This window comes from Lynx canadensis, chromosome D3 (genome assembly GCF_007474595.2).
Source record: "Lynx canadensis isolate LIC74 chromosome D3, mLynCan4.pri.v2, whole genome shotgun sequence".
Lineage (NCBI taxonomy): Eukaryota > Metazoa > Chordata > Mammalia > Carnivora > Felidae > Lynx > Lynx canadensis.
In genome coordinates, this window is record NC_044314.2 from 62382084 (window position 1) to 62401005 (window position 18922).

The 18922-nt window shown below is 36.6% G+C and overlaps 1 protein-coding gene across 3 annotated transcripts in view; it reads right to left on the reverse strand.

Annotated features, from left to right (window-relative positions):
- Window positions 1-5312: 5312 nt before the first annotated feature.
- The window catches only part of PTPN2 (protein tyrosine phosphatase non-receptor type 2), an 86089-nt gene continuing 72479 nt past the window's right edge, over window positions 5313-18922 (reverse strand). Inside the window, exons 8-11 of one of the 3 annotated variants that reach the window (XM_030335937.1) lie at window positions 15944-16125; window positions 13199-13300; window positions 12310-12402; window positions 5313-5683 (exon numbers count right to left, since the gene is read on the reverse strand). In XM_030335937.1, the coding sequence (XP_030191797.1) occupies window positions 12351-12402; window positions 13199-13300; window positions 15944-16125 (336 nt within the window). In that variant the 3' untranslated portion in view covers window positions 5313-5683; window positions 12310-12350. Of the gene's footprint in view, window positions 5684-12309; window positions 12403-12868; window positions 13301-15943; window positions 16126-18922 lie in introns of those variants that run through there. The other 2 variants (XM_030335938.1, XM_030335936.1) reach the window with 2 other exon arrangements.

Below are 18922 nucleotides of genomic sequence, written 5' to 3' on the forward strand. Positions count from 1 at the left end.
GGGCAGTGTCTCACCAGGTCTGACAGCTTTGATTGTTGCCTTCCACTGCTCTTTCCAAACTGGGGGCTTCTACTGCCATTCCAAAGAACAGACAGGAGCAATCTAAGCACTTTTCTTTAACCTAATGCCATCACAAATTGGTCTCTCCTGTTCTTGAGCCAAACTTCTTGTGAGGCCCTATCCTTATCCAAGGAGAGTAACAGAATGTGCCAGCATCCCTGAATAATAACTCTGCTTCTGATTTCCCAAGTCTGAAAAGCCCTCTTCTCCACATCTAAGTAGGTACCTCTGTTCATCATGGCACTTTAACACCAGTTTTAACTGCATATTTGCTTATTTACATGCTTACTGTTTAGCTCTCCCACAAGACTGTAGTCGACCACAACCATGTTCTCCCCCGATCACTGAATACGAAAGCCCTAGTACAGTGCTTACCACATAAGCGTTCAATAAATATTCATTCAACAAATGAATGAGCAAGGAATATTCCACTAATTCCAAATAGTTTGGCACAGCAGCCGCTTAGGGTGCCCATTAAGAACAGGCAGGCACGCCTAAAGCATAAGCAACAAAAGCAAAAATAAACAGGTGGGACTGCATCAAACTAAAAAGCTTCTGCACAGCAAAAGAAATCATCAGCCAACTGAAAAGACCATCTACAAAGTGGGAAAAAGATTTGCAAACTATGTATCTGATAAAGGGTTAATATCCAAACTGTATAAAGCACTCACACACCTCAACAGCAAAAGAATCCAAATAATCCAATTAAAAAATGGACAAAGGACCTGAACATTTTTCCAAAGAAGATATACAAATGACCAACAGGTACATGAAAAGATACTCATCGCCAGTCACTAAGGAAATGCAAATTAAAACCACTGCGATATCACCTCATGCTTGTTAGAATGGCCATGACCAAAAAGACAAGAGGATGGACGTGGAGAAAGGGAACCCTGGTGCACTCTTGGTGGGAATGTAAATTGGTGCAGCCACTATGGAAAACATTATGGAGGCTCCTCAAAAAATTAAGAATAGAACTACTTGTCATCTAGCAATTTCACTGCTGGGGGGATATATCCAAAAATAAACACTAACTCAAAAAGGCATCTGCACTCCCATATTCATAGCAGCATTATTTACAATAACTAAAACATGGAAACAACCTAAGTGTTCATCAATGGGAGAATGGATAAGAATGATGTGATATGTGTGGAATATTATTCATTCATAAAAAAAACGAAACAAAAAAACAGTAACAGGAAATCCGTGTTCGTGGCATGGATGGACCTTGAAGGCATTTTGCTAAGTGAAAGAAGTAGAGAAAACCCAAATACTGTACAATGGCACTTAATATGTGGAGTCCACTTATATGTGTAAACCAAACAGCAAACTCAGAGAAAAAGAGATCCAACTTGTGGCTACTAGAGGTGGATGGTGTGGGGAGGGAGAAGTGAGAAAAGGTACAAACTTCCAGTCACAAGTATTAGGGATGTAATGTGCAACATGATGACTAGACTTAACACTGTTGTGTGATACGTATGAAAGTTGTTGAGAGAGTAGATCCTGAGTTTTCAGCACAAGGAAAATTTATGTTGTTTATTGTATCTATATGAGAAGGTGGATATTAACTAAACCTACTTAGGGATCATTTCACAATATATGCAAATCAAACCATCATGCGATACACCTTACACTTACAGAGTGATGCGTGTCAATTATTTTTCAGTAAAACTGGGGAAAAACAAAAAACAACAAAAAAAGGAGGATAGTCAGGAAACAGCCAAAAGATGAAGTGGTGTACGCAGCATGCTGGGGCTTTGGGATTTAAAATGAAGGCAAATTTTTCTAAGGTGCCATTAGATCATCTTAAGAAGGGTGACACTCAGATCTTTAAGTCACTTGGGGAGGCTGTGCAGACTGGATTGGCACAAACAGGCATGCCACAGGAGGCACGAGAGTCTACTGCTGTGTTCCCCATCTGTAATGAAAGTTTAAAGAAAAATTAACAGAACTTTGTGACCGGCTGGATGTAGAGCCTAAGTAGAGGAACTTACAATGAATCTCCAGTTTCTGGTGGGTGGCACCAAATGAACTAGAAAATACAGGAGGAAGGTAGCATTCAGTATTGGAGTTTAAGAAATTTATGCCATTACCATTTATGGAATTGGGTACATGGCTTATAACTCAGAGCTGACATTGGAGCAGGAGTGGAAGAAGTTGCATATAATCAGCACAGAAGAATCAGATAAAGACTTGGGCAAAGATGAGATCATTCAAGGTTAAGTGTGTTAAAATTAAAATCCAAGGCCCAAAGATGGAGTCCTAGAGTCAGAAGAGAAACAGAATGAAAAGACAACCTACTAAATGAGAGAAAATATTTGCAAACCATGTACCTGATAAAGGTTAGTCTCCAAAATATATAAGGAACTCCTACAATATCAGAAAAAACTAACAAACCAGTTGAAAGGCAAAGAATAGACATTTCTCCACAGAAGACATATGCATGACCCACAGGTGTAAGAAAAAATGCTCAACTCCACTAATCATCAGGGAAATGCAAACATACACATACACACACACACACACACACACACACACACACACACACGATATCACCTTATACCTGTCAGAATGGTATTATCAAAAACAAGACAAAATGTGTTGAAAATGTGGAGAAATTAGAACCCCTGTGCTCTGACAGTGAGAATGCAAAATGGTGCAACTGCTATGGAGAATGGAGGTTCCTTCAAAAATTAAAAATCCAACTACCATGTGATCCAGCAATCCCACTCCTGGGTATCTATCCAAAAGAACTGAAATCAAGGTTTTGAGGAAATATTAGCCATCCTATGTTCACTGCAGCACTCACTATTCATGACAGTCAAGATGTGGAAACAACCCAATAGTCCATCAACAGATGAATGGATAAAGAAAATGTGGCATATACAGTTGACTCTTGAACAACACAGGTTTGAACTGTGTGGATCCACATATTAGTGGATATTCTTCAAAATATATTACAAGTATTTTTTGGAGATTTGCAACAATTTGAAAAAACTCACAAATGAACTGTGTTGCCGAGATACATCAAATGTTAATGTTTCTAATACTGTATTATGAATATGACTCTAATGCAATATGCCATAAAAATTTTATAACAGTTCATTCATTTCTGTAATGTTAGGCTATCTTGCAACAATCATATTGATTACACCAAGCCACTGTGAAATAACCATACTGATCACATTAGGTTACCATAACGCAATCATATTGCTGCTTGTTATCAACGCATGAAATCATTATTCCTATAAAGAAACATTAATTTCTTTTCCACATTATCTTTTCATTTTTGATCTAGTGTTAGTAATATGTATCACATCTACAGTTTTTTGAATCATGTAAGACAATACTGATACAGGTTCTGACAGACAATTTCATCTTACACACACAGAACATAAACTTATGGTAACAATATAGTATAGTACTTGAAATGTATTTTCCTTATGATTCTAACATTTTCTTTTCTCTAGCTTACTTTATTGTATGAGTAGTACATAACACAAGTGCGAGATATGTGTTAACTGTTTATGTTATTGGTAAACCTTCCAGTCAACAGTAGGCTTTTAGTAATTAGGTTCTGGGGGAGTCAAAAGTTATAAACAGATTTTCCTGTGGGGGTTAGCACTCCTAATCCATGTTGTTCAAGGGTGAACTGTATATATACAATGGAATACTATTCAGCCTTATAAAGGGAAATTCTGCAGTATGCAAAAACATGGATAAACCTTGAGAGCATTATGCTAAGTAAAACAAGCTAGTCACAGAAAACCAAATACTGCATGATTCCACTACATAAAGTACCTAAAATAGTCTAATTCATAGTATCAAAGAGTGGAATGGTGATTGCCAGTGGTGGGGGTTGGGGACCAGGAGGAAGTGGGAATTATATTCAACAAGCATAAAACTTCAGTTAAGCGAAATGAAAAAGCTCTAGAGATCTATCAAACATTGTAACTACAGTCAACATAATTTACACTTAGAAATTTGTTAAGAGGGTAGATCTCATGTTAAGTGTTCTTACCACAATAAAACAAGAGTCAGGCAGAAAGACAGGTAAAGAAAGCAGAGAGGTCTCGTTGAGTCTACGGAGAAAGTTTCAAAGAAGGAGTTCTTAATGTTGCTGTCAAGAAGTCATATAAGGTAAGAATTGAAGAGTTAACTATATTTGGCTACAATACGAGCTAAGATGACTTTTCTGGGGCATTTCTGTAGTGATACAAGACAAAGTCAGACACTCTTGGGGTAAAGAGTATATGGGTAATGAGGAAATAGAAGTAGTTAGTTGAGTGTGGATGACCTTCAAGAACTTTGTTGACACAAAAGATGGATTATCCTGGGTGGCTCAGCCGGCTAAGCATCTGACTCCTCGATGTCAGTGCAGAGCCTGCTTGGGATTCTCTCTCTCCCTCTCATCCCCTCCCCAGCTCGCACACAGGAGTGCGTGCTCTCTCTCAAAATAAGTTATTTTTTTAAAAAGGAGGATTATCCTCCTGCACTACTTTATGGTATAATGAATTTTTCATGCATTCTTTATGAAAGATTTACTAGGGATCAAGAATTTGCTTACTCCCAAAATAAACCAGAAACACTGGAAAGCAAGGCAAAATGAACATAAGGAGAGTCATTACATTTTTAAAAGATGAAACAGATGTATTCAATAAACAGTATTATAAAAATTTCACAGTTGGCAAAACAAAACCAATTATGAGTTTGTTATACTGTTAAGGTGATACTCACATGACACACAGGCTTGTGTGTGTCTAGACAAGAAGAATATCACCAGTAACCTGACAACTGACTGCATACACAGCCCAAACATATCGCTTGGTTGGGAAATTCGATGGTAAAGAAGCCAAAAGCTTCTCACTCAAGAGGAACCCTTGGTCTTTTTATAACAGGAAGTGTTTGAGGAACACACAACATCCAACACAAGAGTAACACTATGATTTTAAAAACTGCATTGAGTTGCTACACTTACTTAAAAATAATTTAATACCATAATCCATATTAATATTTTTTCCAAGTAACAAAAGGAGTATTATAACTTTTCTTCTGTGCTTTCATCTAACCTATTCTGACAGGAAGACTACTTGAGAGGTAACTAAAGAAAATTTTTAAAAGTGACCAACATTTTCAACCGATTTCAATTTAAACGTCGATTATGAGTTATAAAAAAGTGAGAGTAAACTCTTAAGGAAACATTCATTATCTAAAGCAGTGCTGTCCTAAGATAAGGCACACAAACCAACATAGTCTATTTAATAAAAATATTTAATGCTGCCAAAAAGTATAAAAATACAGTAGGAATGGCAGTACAATACAAAGTAGTCCCTCCTAATTTATTTCTTTTACATCTTTCTACATTTCATACACACATTAAAAAAACTTAACAATACATCAAATTAGAGGGTTCTGCAAAGTCTTCTGCTGGTGGTGCTCTTCTTTCCCTGGATGTAAAGTTTACTCTGTAAACAGACAAATGTGAGGCAATCTACAGGTTTATCAAGCCTCACTTTAGTTTCCGGAGTGGGCTTCAGGTCTTGCTTTGCACATCAATGGTTCAAAATTTATAGCTGCAGAATATTCTCAAGTCATGAATATTTAGGTGTCTGTCAATCTTGGCCTAAAACATAAAATAAGAAGTCATCTATTCAATTCAGATTTACCAAACACACAGACATACATAGACACACACAAACATAAAAGGACTAACAACGAACTAAAAAAGCAACTAAAAAACATTCCAACGTATCACATTCAACCACACTAAGTGCTTCACTGTTATCTTGGTAAATCTGCTTATGTGCTCGATTTTCAAACAGAATTGGTGGTGTGAGGGAGACTCATGTTAAAGCACCGTAACTCATACGGCTTTATCAAGAATTACTAACTATGAATTTCTCAGGTCATCCTGCATTACTCAAGAAATGACCTCCATGTGAAATACTGACAGACAGACGGGTTTAAAAAAAATGTACCCACAACAGTTTAGCAAGATTATATGGTATGTGCTAGACTTACCAATACTTTGGAATTCAATGCAAAAGTCTAATCCAATTTGGACCTCCACTGTATCATACTGCTAAAAATATTATGAACGTAAGGTCTGAACATAAAGTTGGCTTATATCTTTAAGTCACGGACTGTTAGCAGCATGCTTTTTTGTCCTGAAGGATAACACTAATGATTACAGCAATACAGAACCGAAGTGACATCATTTAGGTTACTACCAATATAAAAGAAAACACAGACATAAAATAATTGACATATTGTATTTTAATGTCAAAAAGTAAAGATTAATGAGAGTTTAAACAAGCAACAGACAGATGAAATAACTATTTTAAGGGCAGTTTTTGATGGTATTTCACAATATTTGCAAGTAACTAAACTCTGGAGGTAAATGTTATTTCCATTCTTCCCCTGACTTCCTTCGCTATGACACACACAAAAAACCCCCAAATCTAAATAAGTACTTATTATTGTCTCCATATGTATAAATAGGAATATAAACCATACCCACACATTCTCCCATAACGTTTAGTCAAAAACTTTCAAATACTACAAACTGGGCTTTTTCCTAATGACCGGCTCTTCCTACTGAAGAATAACAATACCAAGCACCTGGTCTTCTGAATACCCCATTTCTCTTGATTGTCCAGCACAGAGAAATGTCAAGTCACCAAGAAACATTCTCATTAGTTGTCTGTGAGTCACAAAACCTACTACGGATGCTTACTGCTGGGTTCTGCTGAGCCCTCAACCAAAGCAGACATAGTAAGGAAAAGTGCTTCTTACTGACTCTGATTGCTGTAAAAAACATTTATTTCCCATGCATTGAGAAAATCTGCCCATCAAAACAAAGCAATTTAATCCACTCAATCAAAGTGAATCAAATAATGGTTTGCTTTAGAGAATATTCTGGTGTTGTTCAGTGGCAGTTCAACCTGTTTTCACAAAAATTTTTGGAGGAAAAAACTTCGATTTGTTTCACTTAAAAAACAAGAAGAGGGTTACTTTGGTTTTTAACAAGTGGTTGTCTAATTTTTTCCACTTAAGTATTTGAATATTCCATAAAAAACAAAGTCATAATAGAAGCAGAGTGAGGTATGGAGCTACTGGAATTTCACAGACAGGAGTCTGAATTTCAGCTGTCATGTACTAGCTGTGCAACTGTGGGCAAGGTACTTATTCTCCTCTGACTTACTTTTGTTATCTTAAAATAGGGTAATGTATGTAGAAGAGGTGTTAGGCAGGTTAAATTTAGATTATGCAGTTAAGCTGACTGGCAGAACTGCAGGTGTCCAATAACACATTGCCGTCTTCCCCAGCAGTGTTAAAGATTCACTTACCAATGGCAAACTATTACTTGTAACGACTAAAAGAATTTGACAGCATTTTTAAAAATTCATTTTTTTCTTTGTAAATATTATTCTGGGGGATAGGAAAAGTCAGATGGAATCATTGGCAGTGTTAACTATTTTAAAAGAATGTATTTGTTTGCAGGACTGAGAAGACAGGCTTTATTTTAGGAAAAAACATGTTCACTTGAATCACTTTTTGCTAATTTAACAAGTCAAAGGTAAAATGGGTTCAAACAAATCAAGTGGAATTAGCCGTGCGTACTGCAAGCTTTCTGTGGAGAAAGCGCCTGTGCACACTGCCCACTGTCATTCTGGAACAGGGCCAGATTTACAGACTGAGCATGATCTTCCCAAGCTGGCTCCATACCTGAAGTAATAGAAAGTCAAGCTGCATCCGAAGTATTTTTTGCCACCAGATATTCACACTATTTTTTACTGAAAAGAATCACAAAACCTTTTGTAAAGGTGAGCAAAGAAAGCATTGCCTTATAAAGAAAACAAACATATCTAGTCTCCCTTTCCTGAATTCACCAAACTCAAAATAACTTCGGTTTTTTTATAGTAGTAATCTGAAATACCGACACCATCACATCTACAAAAATCTATGTCAAATTAGAGCAACAATAAAGAATTGATGCTTTTCTTTAAAAAATGGTCTCTATAAAGAAAAAAACCTTCCATGCAATTCTTATATACTATAAATACTATGTATATAATATATACTATATATAACACGCTATGTATATAATAGGTACTATATATATATATACATATACACACACATATATTAACACTACCTAATGAAAAACCACAGTACTAAAGTAGACTCTGTAATATCGCCACTATATCCTGTAATTCTTATATTCCGCTCTACATTATGAAACCAAAATAGAAGGAGTTCAAAAGATTGAACTTTGCAGTCTCCCAGTGGACTACCCAGAGATGGTCAGAGCTCTTTAAAATTTTTCACTGTCAGGTTTTTACTGATAAAGACGAAGCCTTTCATACCAAGTAAAAGCTTCTCATCTGAGTCACTGCTTCCACTTGGCAATGCCCTGTGATGGAATAAATGACAGTGAGGAAAACATTTTCCCCAAAGAAGTTTCCAAAATTTAATGGCTATTTCTCTGAAGAATGTTGAGGAAAAGCACTTGTGCAGAATTGCTGTTGCTGGAGCAATCTGAATGTGGTAAATATTGAGAAAATGCTTGCTGATGAGGGAAAAATGAGATGGCTAAACTCATAACCATTTTCCTAGAAGTTTGTTCTTTAGAACACTACCCATGGAAGTGAGTGGCTTAAAATTCCCAAATTAAAAGCTTAAATTCTCAGGTCTGGAGGGACAGTGAAATGGCCATCTCATGGCGAGGACATGGAAGTAGCTGAAAGCATGCAGTATCTGGACTGGGGAGGCCCAGGCAGAGCAGGCACTGTGCAGCTCACACAACCCGAGTCTCTTCCCACCGAAGCAAGTCAGCACTTATGCATCACAGACCTGATGGAACAAGAGAGAGCTGAAGTTCTAACATATTCACTCTTGTAGGAGCTATGGATGACGTCATCCTGAAATAGTGCTTTGAAGATAAGTATTAAAAAAATGGAATCAAATCTAAACAAATGAACTAGGGAAAGAGATGAAAGAAACAGGTCAACTCCAGGATAAATCATTCAAGGAATGACCAAGACCCACATATTAAGTCAGTAGAACTTAGTTTGGTTATGTGGAAGAATATTACCTTCAAAATATTATTTGTAAGATTTTGTGCCCCTATCCTCTAAATAGTCAAAGTCAAATGAAAGGTTTCTTAAGAGAGACTTTATTATTAGCTATTGATGTAGAAAGCAGAACACAGAACAAACACTTCTGCACTTAGTTTCAGACCAGATCACTGCACCAAGGTCTGACCTCAGCTCCCCCCCACCATTGGGGTGCAACAGATTTCGGACATCCAAGCCCTTAATCCTTATTCCCCACTCCCCTGCCAAACCCACATGGACTGCTGGACAAAAAAAACCCACAAACAGATGTTTACAGAAGGTGTGATTCCTCAACTCCTGCCTGAACATAGGAAGAAGTGGATGACATACATAATGGCATTAGGCTTATAAGAGACTATATTAAGAAAAACCTCTGTTAGGTTTTGTGTCTGAAAGTAAAAACCAAGGCAGACCAAATTTTAAAATCTGTACAATAACCAGGCAGGCACCCTGGGGATGTAGGTACTTGCTGAAATAGAATATACAAAGGTTAATGACAGTATTTCTAATATAATCAGGTTCTGGCCTGTGTCTATTTACATAGAATCTAGTCAGATATTTTTCTAAGAGGGAAAGGACTTGTAGGAGGTAAGTCTCTCTTTGAGAATGATCGATTCTAATCTACAGAGCCTTTGCAATGACTGCAGCATAAAAGAACCTAGCAATGTTAAGTCTCAGGTTGATTATGGCTTAATAACAACACCTACTTCAAAAGCGTACTGTAAGGATTTAATAGGATAATCTATAAAAGTGCATATTAGCACAGTGCCTGGTACATAGTAAATGATCAATAAATGGTAGCAGTTTATTGGTACCAATCAATAAATGGTACCAATACTTTGAACTGACACTGAAAACAAAGGACTTGATATAAAAAGTGGAGGCTGCTCCATTCCATAAACTACTTTTTAAACCAATATGTATTTTTTGATTCATACCATCAATTCTTGTGTATTTAAAATGAAAGGGACAAAAGCACAAATGTACATAAAATTAACTTAAGAGTTATAATTACTTCTCGTAACATACCTGTTAAGCAGAGATATTAAAAAAACAACAACAACAACAAAAAAAATCAATGCTTTTTTACTTCCTCTTTTTTGTTCATTCCTTTTGGTAGAAATATATCAATGCAGAGTCAGCATTAATTTGAAGATAGAAGAGGAAAAGGACAGAGTACATATATAAAATATATCCTAAACATGAAGAATGGTCTTTATATTGATCTAAAGTTCTCTATACACTTTCACATGTTACTTTTTTTTTAATCCTCTAAGGATTCAGGAAAAGGTATTATTTTTATTTTATATACAGATAAACTAAAAATGGAGAACTGTTTTTACATGTTATATATAAGCAAGCATAGATAAAAATTGCTAATAGGCCAGCATAAAATATTTAGCTACACTTGGAAACAAATACGTGACCAGTTGGTATAGCCAGAGAAGACAGCATTAAATCAAAGACAGCTGTCAGTTTATCAGCAGGGACAGATATGAACACAAATGCACTATATATTAATGTAGATATCCTTTCTTAAAAATGATAAAGCCTCTGGCTTTTTAAAAAACCTTTTTTTCGTCCTTAACCTATTCCAAAAATAATACTACCTCATTAAAGTCAAACTACACAACTGACTTTTAAAATCTGTTATAATTAGAAAATATTAGGACACACAAATTTTGTAAAATGTAAAACCTACCGCGGATTGCTAACTTTGTCGTCTGGCTGTTACCCGAGAAGGCAGGAGCCCGGTCTGTGTCCTTCCCTCTGACTAGCACACCGCTTTCAATAAAGGGGCCAGGATGATGACCCTGGGCACCACAGCACATGTATTTTTAATAATTAGTACATGGAACCCACCAAAAATATTATTACTGGTAAAAACTTAACACACTATCCTTCAGGATCTGCTTGAGAGGAAAGATGACTAACCCCTGCAGAAGTTTATCAACAAATGTTTACTACACTGAACATGATTGTTAAGATATATGACAAAAAACACCACTCAGAAGGAAAGAAAGCAGACAAAAAGCAAAGCTAAAATCCAGAATCCAGGGAAGCACATTTACCCTGCAAAGGGGCATCATTATCAGCATTTGTTTTTTGTAAGAAGTTTTTACCTTTTTGTTTAAGGCAAGGCTACTTTCAATTGGACACTCAGTATGATCTACCCGTATCTTACTTGCAGAGTAATATACTGCATTTTAGCAAATATAAACCAAGGCAAATTAGAAAGGTTTTAAACCAATAATGACGGGTCCCGGTACCTGAACACAGGTTTAATGCAGACAGACATAAAAAAAAAAAAAAAAGTCCCTCTTACCTCCTCTCCATTTAAAGGTTACAGGGCACAGTAATACTGAATTAGGACACAGGCACAAGTTACGTAAATCTTATTTAATATGTAGTACCACCTACATCCTGCTTTCAGACTTTCAGCATAATTTAACACATTCAAGAAGGCTACTCAAATCAATTCAAAATACCTACCTATACCAATGGTTTTCAAACTGTTTTTAAGATTTTAACTGTCCCCTTAAAATAATTAAACCTCATGCAGCGATCTTATGTAGTATATAAAATAGATAAAGCAGAGATGCTCTGGTTGAAAGTAAAGGCTGGTAGCTTGGAGTCCTTCCAACCACCTCGGGGTGACCCTTCAAAAATCCAGTAAGCGTAGTTCGAAAACCAGTGAAATAATGTGATTTTATTATATCAGTAATTAAATTTATAACAACTATTTAAAGTTTAAGCTAAACAAGTTAAACACTGAATGGAATGTTGGGATATGAAGAAGGCTAGCACTCAAATGAGCAGTTAAATTCACCAGACAATATGCTTTAAAAATACCCATTAAGAAGTTAAAGGGACAAGGTCAGGTTTGTACATCATCATACTATTTATTGAAGTAGAAAGAACTTGAAAAAATTTTACTTCAAAACTTCAGTAGAGTAAACTGAAACTGTGGATAATAAAATGCTGCTCCTTATTTTTATTTCCTAAAGCATGGTTTACCCCAACTGTAAATTAGGGTAATTACATTGAAATGTTCATGAAAAATAAACAGTATCCATCATGGGCTTTACAGAAACCAATTTCTTTACAAAGTCTTGAGACCAAATGTTACCTGACTATGCCAGTAAGGAGAATTTTCCTTCAAAGATATTTTTAGGGAAAATTTTTGTTTCTTTGTTTGTTTTTCTTTTTAAATTTGGGAAAACTGTAAAACATAAAAGAAATGCAAATATATAGTAAAAAGTGCTTATTTAAAGTTAGTTCTAACTGCTCATATCAAACTTCTCTTAAGGAAAATGTATCCAGTACAATTGAATCAACATACAATTTATTTTTTTTATGGTAACAGATTTTGCATATTGAGCTTTTAAAAAGTACATTTAACTACAAAAGTAAGATTAAATACTTATAAAATATATTTACCCTGAAATGATTAAGAATATAAAATGTTGATGCCCATGTCAACAGTACATTATACATTACACGCATTATTTAAAGGTCATTTTCTTTCCAGTAATAATGTAGATAAAACCACAATATTTATTGCTTGTTATCAAGTGCAGGTTAAAATCCAGATAGCCTCCAAAAACAAATCTTTGTTTTGAGGATTTCTCAATCTGGTCAGGTGAAATATTACACTGAACATGTACGAATACAGTTGCAAAATGTACCAGTTTTCAACAAGCATTCAAGTCTTTATTTCAGATAGCTGTTTACAGTTTGGGGACAGTGTCCTGAGATGTTGGGCTGGGGACTGAATATATCACTTGTCTGGTTGGTGTCTATTCTACCGCACCATTTCTGGGGTGTGAGGAGTTTGCTAACAGACAAACCCTTGTGACTAACGCAACACTGTCAGCTATTAGTGCGGGAGCTTGCAGGGCAGAACTGTTATTTATAGGACATTCTGCTGAAACAACAGTGTCCAGCCAACAAAAGCGCCCACCAAAATGACTGACACAAACCCCATCTTAGTGAGAATAGGTTGCCAATATAACCACCTTTTCCTTTTTCGTTCAGTCTCATTTAGCCTCTGTTTCATCTGCTGCACCTTCTGAGCCGTGTTAGCTTTTCTGTCCTCTCGAATACGTTTCCGTAGAACGCTAGAATACATAAAAACAAATGAAAGGAAGTGCATGGTAAGACTTAGTTACTCTAATGCAGAGGACCTAAGCCCAAATACCCACCTCCCAAGCCCCACATTTTTAAAACACTAGAATGAAAAAGGGGAGGATTTTCAATATTCTAAGTGGTCCAGAGATGTACTCTAATAATTCAACAATTTCTGGTACAATTTTCTATTAATAAATACTTTTGAAATACTTTTAAGAATGCAATTTGAGAGAAGTAAGAACTATTCTCTATTTGTGAATCTTTATTTACTTAGTTGGGCCTAAGGAAATTATGCCCATGTAATAACCTTCCCAGGTCTAAACAATTCTATGATTCAAAAGCCACAAATCGGTAGGGAACGATTCCTGTGGGCCCTTGCCTTCGGAAGGCCACATGGAATTCCTTACAGTGGCACCAACAGCAGGCTACTACCAATACATGTCCTGACAGGCATACTTCATGCTATGCAAACACAAAGGAGAAGGATCCAAGTAACCTGACTTTTCATTTATCCAAACTGTTCTCCACTCAGTGACCTGGGTTTATGGGTTACACTATAATTGAGAACACTGGCTTTTAAACTTTAACAGCAAGAAATATCTTACGGTCATCACACAAAAGTAGCCTCACACATAAATACACTTATACATGTACACAATATATATGCCAATGTATAGAATTACTATATTATGTAAAGATGTTAAAGTACTTAGCTATTATCTGTGATACTCTGATCTATTTTATCCTCTAATTTAAACTCTAATTTCTATTTTATTGTATTCTATTATTTAAAAAATGCTTTTTTATAACTCACTAAATTATTTCATGACTATAGGAATGTGACCTTCATTATGAAAAAACTGACTTGAAGGATATTTAATAATGAAAATGAAAGAAAACGTATTGTGTTCTATTCCCTTGAAACTGAAATTCCTTCAATAAGATCTTGATTTATTTTATTAGCCTCCCTAATGCAAAGCTATAAGATCAGTATTAAAATTTATTAGGATTGAACAATACAATTTTTCATGGCAATCTTTCTTTTATGCCCTTTCACTTTTCTACAACCTTGCTCTGTCTTCTCTGCTCACAATCCTTACTTTCCTACTGGGGCCCTGCCTCTGCTTTCAAGCCCGACCTGGTCTGCTCTATCCTGGGGGTGGGGGAAGCAAACAACCTATGTATGCACACACCACTTCCCCTGCCCCCAATAAAACCACCTCCGCAATCACTCTGTAACTCCTGAGTGGTTTTCCTCTTTAGGAAAGATTAAAAATCAACACTTTTGAAATACTAAGGATACTGATTCAATTATCAAGCCTGTGTTCCATTTAATTCTGCACATGGTACTAGCCAAAACAACAACATTAGGAACCTGAGAATCTTATTACCGATAAAGACAATTTAAAACAATTTTGATCTCTTGGTTTAAAAGTATTCTAATTAAAGTGAAAGAAGGAATAAATAAGCAACTTCATGCTTTAACTTTAGTTTAAAACCACTAGAGCCATAAATAAGGAGTAACACTGCTAAGTCACTAAACTCTTCAGTACAATACATAATAACACATATGTATTTATTGTCATGTTACCTGTCATAGGATTTCAGGTAATTTTTACACTGGTGAAACACAGAAGTGAAGCTACTGTAATGTATAGGAGAACTCAATAATTTTCATGGTGCCCCAACATCCCAATGTTAACAAACAGGACTACAACATGCAATTTTCCACAAAAAGCTATTTGACAAAAAGAAGAGAGAGAACATCACTGACAGATGAAGAGAGGAAATGAATGAGCTCTTTCACTCATACCTGAGGATACCAGCTTCCTAACTGGTGAGAGATAATCAGAGCCTTAGAAATGGAAATGTTTAATTTAAAAACTGAAATCGTTTACAGATTCCTATGGCTTCAAAACTCAAAAAGTATAAAAGGGCATTTTGTGTAATTTTTTTTTTTTTTTAAATTTTTTTTTCAACGTTTATTTATTTTTGGGACAGAGAGAGACAGAGCATGAACGGGGGAGGGGAGAGAGAGAGGGAGACACAGAATCGGAAACAGGCTCCAGGCTCTGAGCCATCAGCCCAGAGCCTGACGGGGGCTCGAACTCACGGACCGCGAGATCGTGACCTGGCTGAAGTCGGACGCTTAACCGACTGCGCCACCCAGGCGCCCCAATTTTTTTTTTTTAAAAGACTCTTCCCCTTCCAATAATGGAACGATGTTTAAATATTCATTTAACTATTTTATCATTTCATTAAAGGCATATTATCAATTCCATTACAACCATAAATATGAACATGAATACTTGTACAAATGTTAGGTATTCGTACAACTTATTTTCTATATACTGTACGTTTTAGCATCTAATTATATTAACTTTATAGCACTCAAGTTAGTATTGAGTTAAGCCATTTTCCAACTGGTTTCTATCAGTACTGGCCTCATAATAGGGCCAAAGCGCTTTTGAGATCAACAATGTCATCATATACTACTCAAATACCCTTAGGTAATAAATAAGTGAATAGCTACATTAATTCAATAAACAAAAGTCCTATATTAGTTCATATCCACTGAATTTATTAAAATAAAAAGTCTCATCTTTTTAAGCATGCTATTGCCATCAGCTTACCTCTCGCTGTTCTCCTCCATGGTATCCTGCATTTTAGAGGATAGTCCTGTGTATCTGTCACCTGTCAATTTTTCTTCTTCTAGGCCTATCCTATTCCCATTGTATTTTTCAGTCATTATTTTGGTTGGTGAATGATCAAAAGCAGGACATAAGTCTTCCTTAGAGAGTTCTTTCCACCGTTTCTAGGTAGGGAAGAGAAATGAAAAACAAATGCAAATACTAAAATTGTGGTTTTCTTTAAATAAGAAGGATATATGAATTGAAATTCTAGATTCAACTTAAGAAAACCCTGTGACTGACCTCAGCCGTAGCAATCTCTTACTCGACACATCCCCAAAGGCAAGGGAATTAAAAGCAAAAGTGAATTACTGGGACCTTATGAAGATAAAAAGCTTCTGCACAGCAAAGGAAACAACCAACAAAACTAAAAGGCAACCAACAGAATGGGAAAAGATATTTGCAAATGACATATCGGACAAAGGGCTAGTATCTAAAATCTATAAAGAGCTCACCAAACTCCACACCCGAAAAACAAATAACCCAGTGAAGAAATGGGCAGAAAACATGAATAGACACTTCTCTAAAGAAGACATCCAGATGGCCAACAGGCACATGAAAAGATGTTCAGCGTCGCTCCTTATCAGGGAAATACAAATCAAAACCACACTCAGGTATCACCTCACGCCAGTCAGAGTGGCCAAAATGAACAAATCAGGAGACTATAGATGCTGGAGAGGATGTGGAGAAACGGGAACCCTCTTGCACTGTTGGTGGGAATGCAAATTGGTGCAGCCGCTCTGGAAAGCAGTGTGGAGGTTCCTCAGAAAATTAAAAATAGACCTACCCTATGACCCAGCAATAGCACTGCTAGGAATTTATCCAAGGGATACAGGAGTACTGATGCATAGGGGCACTTGTACCCCAATGTTCATAGCAGCACTCTCAACAATAGCCAAATTATGGAAAGAGCCTAAATGTCCATCAACTGATGAATGGATAAAGAAATTGTGGTATATATACACAATGGAGTACTATGTGGCAATGAGAAAAAATGAAATATGGCCCTTTGTAGCAACGTGGATGGAACTGGAGAGTGTAATGCTAAGTGAAATAAGCCATACAGAGAAAGACAGATACCATATGGTTTCACTCTTATGTGGATCCTGAGAAACTTAACAGGAACCCATGGGGGAGGGGAAGGAAAAAAAAAAAAAAAGAGGTTAGAGTGGGAGAGAGCCAAAGCATAAGAGACTGTTAAAAACTGAGAACAAACTGAGGGTTGATGGGGGGTGGGAGGGAGGGGAGGGTGGGTGATGGGTATTGAGGAGGGCACCTTTTGGGATGAGCACTGGGTGTTGTATGGAAACCAATTTGTCAATAAATTTCATAAAAAAAAAAAAAAAAAAAAAAAAAAAGAAAACCCTGTGATGCTGACAAATAAAAAAAAAAGGCATTTTACCAAAACCTCTTGTAGATGGGTAAGTTCAAAATTAAAAAATAATATAGCATTTAATATTTATATACATCACTATATAGTTGAATCTTAATGAAATTTAGTGGACTTTAACCTATTTAAGATAAACTATACCAGGACCTCACCAAACTATGAGTCATAGGAAGATTTTAGCCAAAGCCGGATTCTGCTGGACTCCTAACCCACAGGTATGTTATCACTGGAAACAGTGACCAAGATGGCAGTTGAATGTGATCTAGCATGTCCTAGTTCCTTGCCACAGGTATGTTATCACTGGAAACAGTGACCAAGATGGCAGTTGAATGTGATCTAGCATGTCCTAGTTCCTTGCCACAGTCTGGTCTGGTGGAGAAACAACAGTGAGATCTCCAGGCAGGTCTCTCTGATGCCAGAGGACTTTAATTTGGTTTTTTCCTACCACATATGCTAGCAGATTCAGGTAGCAAGCCCATCACCAGGCTAGAGAAAACTCTGCTAGCATGCTTGGACTTTATAGAGGAGGCGGGATTTAGACCAAGATGAAGAGAAATTCCATTTCCTTCATCTGTCAAACAGGCTGTCATTACCTGTTGTGATTAATGAGACATAACATGCCTAGCACCATGTCTGGCAAATGTTAGATTCCTTTGCCCTCAATGTCACCATCCCTTGTAAGAGAGAAAGAGGTACAAAGTGTACCTGGGCACCTGGAAGATGAAGGCAGTGACAAAGTGCTAGCCAGAGAGGGAGAAGACAAGCATAACCTTGGCATGGGAACACCTCAAGTCCTTCAAGGGCTGGGAACACAACAATCCATCTCTCTGACAATGACAAGACTAGAAAAGGTGGCAGCAAGAGCCAATGGTTTGGATGATCTGTGACTCTGAAACTGGTGCAAAATGACCTGGTATGGACAGGGGTGGCCCTCTTAGAAGATCCTATCACAGAAGCATGGAGTCTGGAATCTAATGAATAAGAGACTCTGTAACTTACTGCCTGAGGATTTTAATGTTCTTGAACAGAGATGTAACGCTGTAATTTACACTAGTCTGGAACGTAGTGAAACAATCTTTCCCTGGAGTTGCTTTGGTTAAAAAACTGCATGGTTAAAAACAATGCTTATATACTCAGATTAAAAAAAAAATCCCCGGAAAATTCACTGATACACTGATAAATTAGTTTTGAACTTGTTTCACTACCCTACAACAGAGGACTTAAAAAGGAAAAAGGCATTTTACCACATTCCACCTTTCCCATATATAGCTATTTTATTGCGATGCATAATTAATGTGTCTCTTTTTAAAAGTAATTTACAAAACACTTAGAGAATGTAAAATTTTGTAATTTGCTACATTTGGAGGACAGGCTGTAATACAGTATGGTACAATCTGACTAAGCAGATGAAGAACATGTGGAGCTTGGCCCTGAGAGATGAGGCCAGAAAGAAAGACATCAATGAAAGAAGTCTCTGAACTTATGTGAGAAATAATGGAACGGAACCAACCTCTCCTAAGCAAGGACCTCAT